This window comes from Montipora foliosa, chromosome 10, assembly GCF_036669935.1.
Source record: "Montipora foliosa isolate CH-2021 chromosome 10, ASM3666993v2, whole genome shotgun sequence".
Lineage (NCBI taxonomy): Eukaryota > Metazoa > Cnidaria > Anthozoa > Scleractinia > Acroporidae > Montipora > Montipora foliosa.
In genome coordinates, this window is record NC_090878.1 from 17379889 (window position 1) to 17391995 (window position 12107).

General features: G+C 37.7%; 2 protein-coding genes across 2 annotated transcripts in view; one reads left to right on the forward strand and one right to left on the reverse strand.

The window, feature by feature from the left end:
• Nucleotides 1-1459, reverse strand: part of LOC137973941 (uncharacterized) — an 8449-nt gene extending 6990 nt beyond the window's left edge. The window contains exon 1 of the mRNA XM_068820846.1: nucleotides 1207-1459. Coding sequence (XP_068676947.1) covers nucleotides 1207-1327 — 121 coding nt within the window. The 5' untranslated portion in view covers nucleotides 1328-1459. The remainder of the gene's footprint in view (nucleotides 1-1206) is intronic.
• LOC137973942 (uncharacterized) lies at nucleotides 1437-7698 on the forward strand. The gene is made up of 5 exons (XM_068820847.1): nucleotides 1437-1968; nucleotides 2534-2595; nucleotides 3818-3909; nucleotides 5506-5624; nucleotides 6766-7698. Exons 1-5 carry the CDS (start codon nucleotides 1564-1566, stop codon nucleotides 7381-7383), a joined length of 1296 nt encoding a protein of 431 aa, XP_068676948.1. The 5' UTR covers nucleotides 1437-1563; the 3' UTR covers nucleotides 7384-7698.
• Nucleotides 7699-12107: the final 4409 nt, after the last annotated feature.

The window sequence follows — 12107 nt, forward strand, 5'->3', positions numbered from 1 at the left end:
TGGATAATCCGTCTGTGTGTATAAATGCACCGACAGACGAACTTAGATGCCGGAATGAACACCTTGTTACAGAAAGCCAGCGGTCTCTTAGCAGTAGGATACAAAATGTGTTCGCATAAACGAAGTATCTGAACAAAGGCAACAGAACAAAGAGGCATAATCCGTCTAGTATAAACGGGACGAACTATAAGACAAACCAATACTGTGCTTTACAGTTCGTCCCGTATTTATGCTGGACGGATTAAACGACCAGACGGATAATTCGTCCAGACGGATTATCCGTCTGTAGTATAAATTGGGCCAATGTGGTCGCAGTTAGGCAAATTTTAGTCGCAAAATCATTGTGCTGCATTGTGTTGTCAGAAGTTTAGTAAGGCAAAATATGAGCCCGCAAAAAATTTTAAACCAAGGAAAATTTTGAAACAAAACATACATATACTCAGGACGTTACAAGTCGATCAAAGTCGATCATCGAAAACGTAGTCGATAAGTCGATAATACTCGATATTTGCCGATAATTGTCAATCGACAAGTTTAATTTGTCGATAAAAGTCGATAATCACAAGATTTTCAACTGAATATCGATTTTATCGACAAAAATGCTGACACAATTTTCAATTTACGAAAATGTAAACAGCTTTAAAGTAAATCCGTATGGCAATAAAGTTGAATAAAAAACTGTAAATCGGTAAAATAAAGTCTTGGCATAGCCAATCCTGCTTCAACTGTGCTTGGCAACTGTAGCCTCGGTTCCCGCCATAAACCTTTTTTTTTTGTATTTCCGATACTTGTCGATTGAAATCGATCAAAGTCGATCAAAGTCGATAATCACAAAAAATTGTGTGATCGACTTTTATCGACATCCGATATTTGTCGATTGATTAGTATCGAATTTGATCGACAACGATCGACTTTTATCGACTATCGAAATTATCGACCTGTAACATCCTGATATACTCAATCTCGTCAGTGTTCCAGATAAGAGTCAGGTCTCGGGTCAATAACCCGACAAAGAAGGCTTCCTGACCCGACAGATGAAATGTAAATATTCAGTTAAATATTACAACAAAATGTCTGGGTGACCCATCAAATGGTATAAATGACCCCCACTTGTTATTGCTTGATTTTCCCGATCATTGATTTCATCGACTGTCCAGGCCTTGTGTTATTAGAACAGTTTGTCATGTGATGTTGTGATAATCCTACCTTTGGTTTGAACCGCTTCCAACGACGATTTTCCACAAGGCAAGTGCTCGTAATATAAGCTTTTTCCCATCCATGAAGTGCAGTTATGACAAAATATCTTCTTAGTTCTCGTTTTCGACATTTTGCCACGGCGTTTCACACTGGCCTTTGCGCTATGATCCGTGACATTATTTTAGAAATGTGTCCCATTGGTTAGTTAATCTCACGTGCTAACTTCTACAATAGATGATTGGTCAATCAACAAAGAGAAAGGAAACGTGAGTATTCATCCCTGGCGTCACAAACCAACTAGTCGAGCGTGCTATCGGTTGTGTTTTTTCAGTTTCGCAGCAATATCTTTACAATCATTTTAGTAACATGTCGCACATACCTGTAGGATCGTTTTTCTCTTCTGCCACTTCTGGCGGGAAAAGGCCACTTTCTTCGACTGGGAATGGGAACAGGCGATCAACGAGTCGTTTGTCTGGCGTTCCGTCAAGCGACCGATCTATTGCAGAACCTTTGCGTGACATCAGTGAGAAGAACCGAGAAAACTTGGTTGTTTCTAACAGAGAGATCCGTCGACTGTTTGACACTATGAAAGAGCTTGGAGATGTAATAAAGCGGCAGAATGCTAGATTGGAGAGCATTGAACAAAAAGTCGAAGAATCAAGGAGCGAAATGGTGATTGTGAAGGAGGAGCTGCGTAAGATGCGAGACCATGCAGGCCAAGTAGCCCAGAAGGAAAACGCACACCACGGCCCACTTCCAAACGAGCTAAAGGTAGTTGAAAGATTCTTTCTTGTACTCAGTAAGAATAACACAAAAATGAAGATCGACATGAAACTGCGTTTTAAGTTTCTTGCAAATGACAGTCACGTGGTAGTTTCAACGACCGGGTATTTACGTGTGCATGTATCAGTTGTTGTTTAAAGTTTTTCTTGGTTTAAAACTTTTCTAACCAGTTAAGTTTTGATTTTCTTTTGTTTACTACATGTATAATATTCATTATCAACAACAAGATTGGTGTCGTTTTACGCTGAATGAAACAGTGACAGTAGTTATTGTCAACCCAATACTTGAGATGAAGGGGGGTGGGGGTGCGCATCTTGCACAGCTGAGTAAGCTACTGCATCTTAAAAAAATTGTATTTATTCAACATTTTTAAAACAAGAATTGCTACTTTATTTTTGCAGTGGCCATTACAAAATTATTTTGGTTTAATGTAGAGAAAGTACAAGTCCATATGGCAATGTCCTTCCATAGTCTTTGAGAGTTGTGTACTGCAAGTTTGGGAATTTTAGCTGTTTTTTAAATCATTAAGGGCAACTTTCAATGTTAATTTTAGGGAGATGTGCATTTGTTGCATAACAAACAAGACCTCGATAAACAGTTCCGTGGAAGTGAAGGGTATGTTATACATGTAGCCAACTGAAAAGCCTTGCAGTACTTATTCATTCAAACCTGTCTTTTTATGTTGTTACATACAATATATTTGTGCTGTGCAATATAATACTATCAATAATTTCACAAAATATGTCAACTTAGAGAGCCTCTGCTGTAGAACCTCATGTCAACCTTGCTCACAGGCCAGTGAATGACACCACAATAATTAATATTGGTATACTAGTGGTGGGAATCGGTTGAGATTTCACATTCGATCATCAGAAATAATCAGATTACCCCAACCATCGATCATCGATTATAATCGGAAAAATCTACCAATAAGCATTCCACATATTTTTCATCTAAATAGAAGTCAAGAGGGCCCTTCCTTCACTTGATGAAAACCAAAACATTCCCACACTTTTGACCTGGCGTTTCCAGGATAGCAAAAGATCTCCAACTCGTCCATTTTAGCCGCCATGTTGGACTCGTCAGCAACATGTAAGCGAGGCATGTCTGAGAGAGGACACTGGGACTTGGGGAGAGATTGGGGAGAGGGAAACAAACATTTTCAAGCCAAAACGAACAATTGTTCATCTTGGATCAGAGGTGACATTATCTTCCTCTGGTGATTTGTAAATACATTTGAGATCTATTTCAAAACTTATTTTGGACGGTAGTGATACTACAAACGCGGAACAGTGAGCTTGTAATTTATGTTTTGGTTCAGTTGTTTACGAAATACAAAGCGGCTTAGCATGCCACATCTTTCAAATAAGCGTGAGATATTTGAAGTGACAACAACACAGCGAACAGGGTACTGCCAGGTAAACACAGTCAATCTTACATTATATCTGCTGTTGTGACTTAGAAGTTAGGAGTCCATGAAAAAAGGCAACTCACACAAGATATTAAACGAACCTTTTTATTGATTTTAATACTTTTATTTGTCCCCAATAAATTTTTCGGCGACAATCGATTATGAAAAAAGCAAAATCGATTGTCGCATCGCTTGAACTTTTCGATCAACTTTCGATTATAATCGATCATCGGCCCAACACTATGGTATACATGTAAGTCTTGTTTTGCTTGAAAATGGGGATATCACATTTCTCTACTCCATGTATGACATTATGCTGTGTGTGGAAGCCATGAAACAATGACATCTTGTCTAGCCACACTTTCCTTTGCATGTTGAATTGAAGTTTTTTTTCATTGCCATTAATTTTTAAACTTCATTTTTCAGTGTTGATGGTCCACATAACACTGAGGTCAGAAAATTTCTTTACGAGGAACTCAAGAAGGAAAACAGTGGTCACTCTAAGTCTTCAATAATGCGTAAGTCTTTCAGTATCAGATTAGTTTTCAATTGAGTGATGAAAGTAATTAGCGAATTTCTTTGGTTTTGCATTACTTCACTCGGTGATTGGTTCAAAGTTCTCATGCTTCTTTTTCAACCAATCAGAAGTGAAACCAAAACCAATTGTGGCTCACACATGCACATTTTCCCATGGTTTGTGTTGGTTACGTGTCATTACTTCGAGTATTGGTTGGTCTCTGTCAATTTTGATTGGCCAAAGTAATTACTTTGGTTTGGTTTTACGACACTCATTTGAAAACCGCTCTGCATACAATGTAAACATCTTCTTGCCTATGGTATCAGAAGCCTAGCATAATTTTCTACAAAAAATCAAAGTGTTAAGGTTGAAAAATTTGTAAGTGGCAAATGCACAAACAAAATGTTATTTTCTAGATGGCGCAACATGATGGAATGTCATTTATTGTTGCAAAGTTCAGTAAATGCCTTCTCGCTGTTAATGTCATTTTCCTCTTTGGCATCTAATTTACTTGAGAGATTGTTTGGTGTAAAGGTGCTCTTACACTGTGCAGGGTTGGACACTTATTTTGAGAGCACTCGCCATTCGGGCGAGTGACCCTCAATGCATTTGCCTGGACCAGTTTTCACTCGCCCAAAAGTTTATATTCCCCCCCCCCCCCCCCCCCCAATCTCTCCAACCAATTTAGTCATCTTTCATTTTTACTATTTATAATTAATACCATTGAAGTTTAAATGAACACTGAAAGGCTATTAAAGTAAATACAGTAGGAAGTCTGTTGTAGGTTCAACACGCCTTGATCAAGGTTCTGGGAAAGTACAGGAAAACAATTCGCTCATCAGCAAGTGTTGAGCAAGTGGCAGACCGAGGATTATTACCTCAATGGAAAATTCTATTTAAAGACCTTAAATCCCAAGAAAACACAATGGAGGCACTTACTTTATATTTTAAATTGATTTTTTTATTGATGAGTCTTCGTGAGGTCCTTTTAGTTTGCGAGTAATGGTCTTAAGGCGTCATGGTTACCTGGTCACTGATAGTTCGATAGTGACCAGCCGTATCACTGACCAGGAAGCCGTGTTTCATTTTCATTTGTCGATAATTAGCGCTTGCCCGACACTTAGAAACTTGCCTGGGCAAGCGGGGGAGTGCTAATGTCCAACCCTGCTGTGAAATGTTTCGTGCAACTTGTCTCGCAATGTTTTGCCGACATTGTGGTGGGACAAGTTGCATACGACCAAAATCATTGTGAGACAGGTTGCGAGAGCCGTTGCCGAAAGTAGAATTAGGTTCTACTTTTCATGCAACTTGTCTCGCAACGATTTTGGCCGTGCAGGTTATGTTACACTGTGAAATGTTTCGTGCAACTTGCCCCAGCACAGTGTTGCCAAAACATTGCAAGACAAGTTGCATGAAACGTTTCACAGCGTAACAGCGCCTTGACGCTACCTTGACTCGCTACTGATTTAAAATTATTAGTTTACTTCAATCAATAATCAAGTGAGCGATTTTATTTATACGAATGTCAACAGTTACAAAGCTGTAATTGAAGTTCATATGCTTGATCAATTCATTAAGTAAGACTTTTGTCACACAGGAGCTGTAACCAGATATTATGAGACAAAGAGGCAACAGTACCTGGACAGCTTGCCTGCCCGTAAAGAATTGGTGGAGAAGAAGCAGCTTGACAAAAAGCTGACATCTAGAAGGAGAAGGGTAAGCAATCACCTCCTTTGTTGACACATTTGTTTCTTTCATTGAAGATTGTGAGGTGCATTGGAAAAGTAAACGGCAGGGTTCAACCAACATCCATAGAGTTGTAAATTCCATTTTGCAAAGAGTAATTCACAGAGTTCAGGGCCCAGTTGTTCAAAGCCTGATTAAAGGGAACCTCCACTAAAACAGGAATATATCTTTAAAATAGTTAACATAATGCTCTCAATCAAAATTGTTCGAATGTTTTCCAATGGAATCGTTTGTATCCGAAATAAATGAATTTCAAAAACGCTTGTTTTGGTTTTTAAATTTCCCGGGCGCCGCCATCTTGAATAATTGTGACGTGTCATGATTGCCCTATTGTTTTAAAACAAAAGCTCTTTGTGCAACCGTAACACAATTTTGATTGCAAACATTATGTTAAATATTTTGAAGTTGTATTCTTGTTTTAGTTGAGGTTTCCTTTAAGCTAATCCTAGATTACTGGAAAGTTTTCTTTCAGTTTATTTACCCATCAAAAATGTTTCCACAACATTCTAAGCCTTCAAATTTGAATTAGACAATACGCTTTCCTTCAGCATAAAACTCAGTTGTCAAAGGCTTTTTTGACAGGAAAAACTCCAACCTTTGTTAGTATTTAATCCCGGATTAGTGGTCATCGGTTTTTGAACAACTGGAGTCTGATCGTAGAAGATTATGGTTAACTAATTATTTTTGGTCATGTCTCAATAATTACTATTGACCATTTATGTGGAAAAATAAAATTATGGTCAGCTTTGTTATTTATCTATGGCTCATAATATTGTCTTCTTACAAACTATTTTGAAGAAAATTCTTTTTTCCTGACAAAAGTTACAAGAATTAACATTTTTGTCCAGTGCCCTACATGTATAGGGCTCAGTGGTGTCTGTAGTACACATGCCTGTGTAAACAAAATGGAAAAAAATGGACCTAACACTTTCAGCTTCAATTTTTAATGCTGAATGCTCTAATGTACTCTACAATTTCAGCCTTTATCTCAAATATTAGCAACATCTACTGTCTAAATGTGTATTTAAAATGTTGGAATGTGCTATTTATAATCATTTTTCAAACCCTCTACTGTGAAACTGACTACAGTTCATCAAAATCCTTCTTGCAGCTCTTTGCAAAACGAATGAAAGTGGCAAGTGAAACAGAGCGTGAATCACTAAAGCAGTTGGATTCCCGATATATGAGCGACGAGGAAGATGATGAAGAAGGTGAAGGTGGTGCATGGGTTGTGAGATCCCCACCATGGAGAAGTCAACGTCTTTCTTCCCTTTTGAGGAGACTACAAGAGAGAGTAAATTCGAAGCTGACCCCCTCATCGCACCCAAAAACTCCTCGTGTTCCAGGACGGCCGTCAATGCGGAGCCCACCGAAATCCTCCCCTGCATGGGCAGTGGATAGGTCAGGAGAGCATCAGACACCACCTACCTTTCACACACACAGAGCTGAGATCCACCAAAGAACTCCAAGGAGCCACAGAACAGCTCAAGTTCAGCAGGTGCCACGGGCAGGTGGACACTGGACAACACCCGGCCGTGGCGCAGAGAGAGGAGACGGCGCACTTTGCCAGATAAACACAGAACATTCTGCACCTCAACTTTCTCCATTTGAATCTAGTGAAAGTGCTAACTTATGGGATGCTGATGAAATCCGGAGAGTGGTTTGTCAGAACGCTCCAGTCCGTCGAAAGCGCATCCTAGATTTAGAGAGTGACTCTGATTGTGAATGACAATCAACGGAACTATTCCATGCCTTTTAAGTTTATTTCAAGACATGAAGAATGTCTTTCTAAAACTGTTGCACGATAATATGCGGATAACGTACCGGTAGTTTTTAATTCCATTCATCTTAGTGTGTGTCACTCAACGATACTTTTTTTTATCGGTATAAGTACCATTTCCAAGTTCCAAGCTAGTTTTTATCTATATATTTGTTTTGGTTAGTCGATTGACTTTTTTATTATCAAGTCAGAAAAAAGGTTTTTCTATCAATAATTTTGTAAAGAGGTTAACTGGGTGTTAAATTTACTAATAAAAATTACAAACAAAATGAGAAAGATTATAGTTGTGTTGTAGCAATAACTGGGATAATTACTTGCCAGCTTGATCACCCTATGTGACGATGGGTTTTGACTGGAAAGCATGTGAAAATGTTATAACGAAAGGAGGATGAAGCCTGTATATTTAGGCCGTGAAAGGGAACCAAATTGTTCGAAGTACCGCTAAATATCCATTGATAAGAGCAAACTGGATTTGTCACGTACCGTGGGATATAATTCTGTTTATATGAGGCAACGGGGTCCTCCGCGTACCATTGAGTATCCCACTGATATTTATATAATTAACCTTTCATATTTCAAGTACCATGAAATAACGCGCACGAGTACCTCGAGCTCTCCTCTGATTACTGTAATAAAGTAATATTTATGGAAGAGCTCGAGGTAGCATAAATCACCAATGCAACGGTGTGCGAGTAGTGTGCGTATCCGTATTCTAGACAAATCGCTAAGAATACGGACGTGCATGGACTTCGACACGTTACGTTTCAAGGAAGTATCGAGATATCGGATTTTCCCTGTCACGGAAAAAGTCCGAATCAAGGGAAATCCAGGCCATGACACTTGATGGTAACGTCGCGTGTTAGGAACACGGTACTCCCCGAGATTACCGTATTTATGAAGTATACGAGTGCGAATCACAGAATTTCAGGGCCACGACACGCTTCATTTTGCACAGTGATACAGCTAAGGGTTGAACCTGTGTTTCATAAATCGACAAAGAAGGGTTTCGTTGTTGCCTTACCAAAAGGTCATCCACACTAGATCACTATCTTCTAAAGCACGAGTATGATTTTAGAAAACTTTTTTGGTAGTAGAAGTGATAAAACACTCTAAATCCCCACACTTAGTCTCCTTCAATTTATTTCGCCTTTCGCTAAAAAAAGAATCATTTTGCGATCTCCAAACATCAATATCGCGAGTCATTTCCGATTCATTTCCAACACGGTAGCCCATGTTTTTGACAATAGGGCCGTTTATACGAGAGAAAAAAAGCCGCGGCTTACATAAGACGCGAACACCCCATATAAATGGTACAAAATCTACGTTCACGGCTTTCTCAAGCCGCGGCTTATCCTGGCCGGGGAGTTTCTACTCGTATAAATAGTTCCTTTCGCGTATTATGTACGCCGAGGCCAGTGTAAGCCGTGGCTTATTTTCTCTCGTATAAACGGCCCTATTTTGTTTTGACGAAATTTTGACTTTAAGGCGAAGACAAAGGAGAAATTTAAATATCTTTAGAAGAAGATCACCACGAAAGTTTATATTGAAGGATAAAAAACAATAATAATTATTTCTTATTGGTAAAACATTTGTAATTTGATCACGGATCATGATATTGATGTAACAGCCAGAGCTTTATAAAATGGCAAAAGTAATGTTTTCAAAATTGTATTCGACGCCTTTTGGTGTTCGGAGTATCAAAGTGTTTTTTAAAGCTAGATCAAAAACGATCAGTTTATTGTTATCAGCAATATTCCTTGTTAGGTTGGTTTTTTAGTCGAATTGTTTTATCGATCCATCAGAAAAATCTCCAACTTTCTGAGATTTCTATGAAAACAATTTGGTATCCTAGGTCGCTTTCTTTTCAATTTCTGTCAGAGGTTATAAGTCAGTGTTCGGAAAAAAAGGCGAGGGCTTTTGAATTTTTGGACTCGCACATCAATTTTGTTTTCGACAGAAATCACTATCACCTTACACACGAAAATGATATACTTTTCGATACACTAACAACAAAAGAATGTTTCATCTAAAGCGCCAGTATTTCAATTAACAAATTTATGTTATTTGTGTGAGGATATTGCGACAAGTTAGAAAACCCATTTAGAGCCTTGAAAGATCCTAATTACCGTAACAGGTGAATAGACGAGGCCCTAACTCCACCCACTAAATTTTCAACATTCATTTCACTTGGTAGTTTAATTACTTAAGTACGTATTTATATGAAAAAACACAGAGAATGATATTGAAGAGCTAGATAAACCTTTAGCTAGTATGCTTGCATTAAGAAAAGCCCCCGAAGCAATTCATCTATAGTTCGGCGTTCTTAGTCACTTTGCGTTTACAAAATGTCAGAATGATATAAAAAGATCCGACATCTTGTTGAATTACATTTGAGGTATTTTATCCTCAGGTTTATTTGATCTTCTTATTATGTCGGTTTGTCACTTATGTTGCAGCCGATTATCGCCGTTTTTGCTATAATTAAAGCACAGCCTGATGTATCAAAGATCCTTGAGAAGCAATTTTTCCCCTCGCGTTTTGATGTAGTTTTACAAATCGCTTCTTTCAGTTTCAATATAATTTCCTGTTGGAGCGAGCGAGAAATAATGCAATTTTCCCCCAAAATTGCGGAAACCAACGGGGGTGGAATAAATTGTTAAAGCTTTTACTCTCTTTGATAACTTTTAATGAACGAAAAGATCCAACATGAAATGATATTGGATTAGCATAAACAAAAATATACAGCTGTTTCAGTCCATAGACAAGAAACACACCAGAAATAAAACAAAATATGTGTTTTGAGTGGATAACTTTTTCTAGTCAAATCAATTTCCCTCGAATTAGCGTCCCTTTTAGATCTGCGACATCCAGCAACAAATTTTGTGCAACTGAAAAACAAAAAATTTTTCAGGGTTTCGCGTATTAGCGAGTACACTGAAGGTGCTGTTTCTTTTGAAATCCCTTAGGACATTGAATAGAAAACGAAGCCTTCCGGATCTACCATGTTTCGATTTTCTTTTATTCAGGTTAGCTTGAAAATACGCTTTGGGCTTTTTGGAGATGCTGAAACAAAATTAAATCATGGTGAATTATGGGTTTTTGTGATCAAAAAGTTTGAGAAATTAATAAAATTGAAGAAGGAAATAAATACAATTGTTAAAGCTGTCAGATCATTGCTGATTCAGTTTAAGGCTCGCGTGCGTGATTTACTTCTCCGAGTTGAATGATCTTCTTTAAGAACAAAAAGGGATAATTAAATTTTTAGATTGACTGAAGTTGAACTGAGAAGGTTTGTGTCGTAATTTTCATTTAGTGTACCAAAGCAAATACTAGCATCTATTTGTATAATACGACGCTTTGCGCTTGTGCGAAATCAGGAAAATGAAAGCAAAACCCTCTTAGCAAATTTTTCAGTTTAATTTAATTTTCCCACAGTCGTCTTGTTTACAATTAGCCCTGAGTGATACAACTAACAAGAGCATGATCTAAACTGATTTATTGTTATAAATGATCAATCGGTTGAAATGGAAACAAACACCATTCAAAGAATCGCCAGCCTACATCAGCGGTGAAAACTATACATATATGTACACGGCAGTTTAAATTATGAAGCTGTCTTCACTAATCATGTAAAATTCGGGCTTTCTCGTTTCGAGTGGTTCGTTTTTATGGTGCTCTCGACTTTTAACTGCCGGAAAATACCTTAAGTCAAAAGAATCAGGTGAAAATCAAACAAGCCGACATTTATATGGTCCGCCCAGATCTTGTCTTTGACATCTCGAGCAATTTCATGGCGATATACTCCTTAATTTGCCGACAAATTCATCTCTTTCGTTAATTGCTGCCTTCTCTATACGGTATTCTAAAGTTACGATCAAAATTGTTGTTTTAAAGCTAAGAAAAGATATATCGAATTGCAAAACTATCAATGTAGATAACATTGCAAAAGTTATTCAACATAGCACTCGAATTTTACATTAACAGGGCTTCCTTCTACAAATAGTTATTTTTGGTGAATTAGAAAAAAAACATGGTCCCTTGAGGAAAAGAAAACAAGGAAACCATCAAATGATTCAAGAGATCTTTGAAGTGATATCTTTGTGGGATCCACGAGAAGCTTCTAGCTTCCGCGGCGTGTTCTTGTGTTATCTGCGTTTCGTTTTGTGTTGGGGAACAGTTTTAAGTGATTATAGAACTTCAAATTTATCAGGCTTTTCACTATTCAAAACCTGTCCCATTTGCTTGAGGCATTTAACGGGAGCATAAAACACTTCTCAGAGCCATTTTTGCTCAATGTTTTAAAGCCGTTCACAACTTGGAAATGTCTAATTTTACCAAGGAAAAGATTTTCTATTTATTTACCTTGAAAAAGACACAATAAAGTCATTTTATCTCCGAAGTGTATTGTAAACAAAACTGCTCTTAGTAAAATGAAACTCAAACAAAAAATTGATATCGCTGTTTAACAAATGGTTACAATATTACCTTCAAGTAATTGTGCTATTGAAATTGTGTTCAAGATTTTCTGATCTAATTTCCGTGCCTCTCAACATGACGTTCGGTGCTTTCAACTTGACTTTTCAAAGACCTTATCAGATATTGAACAATATTGAAAAGCTTGTGGCATATGTGAATAATTTGAAATAAATTTGGAGTTGCTTTACAAATCTTTT

What these genes read in the sequence shown, in the direction of transcription:
- LOC137973942 (XM_068820847.1), top strand. Translation starts at nt 1,564, where the DNA reads ATGTCGCACATACCTGTAGGATCGTTTTTCTCTTCTGCCACTTCTGGC. An exon ending in CACTTCCAAACGAGCTAAAG is followed by an intron (nt 1,969 to 2,533) that starts GTAGTTGAAAGA and finishes TGTTAATTTTAG; the next exon opens with GGAGATGTGCATTTGTTGCA. An exon ending in CTCTAAGTCTTCAATAATGC is followed by an intron (nt 3,910 to 5,505) that starts GTAAGTCTTTCA and finishes TTTGTCACACAG; the next exon opens with GAGCTGTAACCAGATATTAT.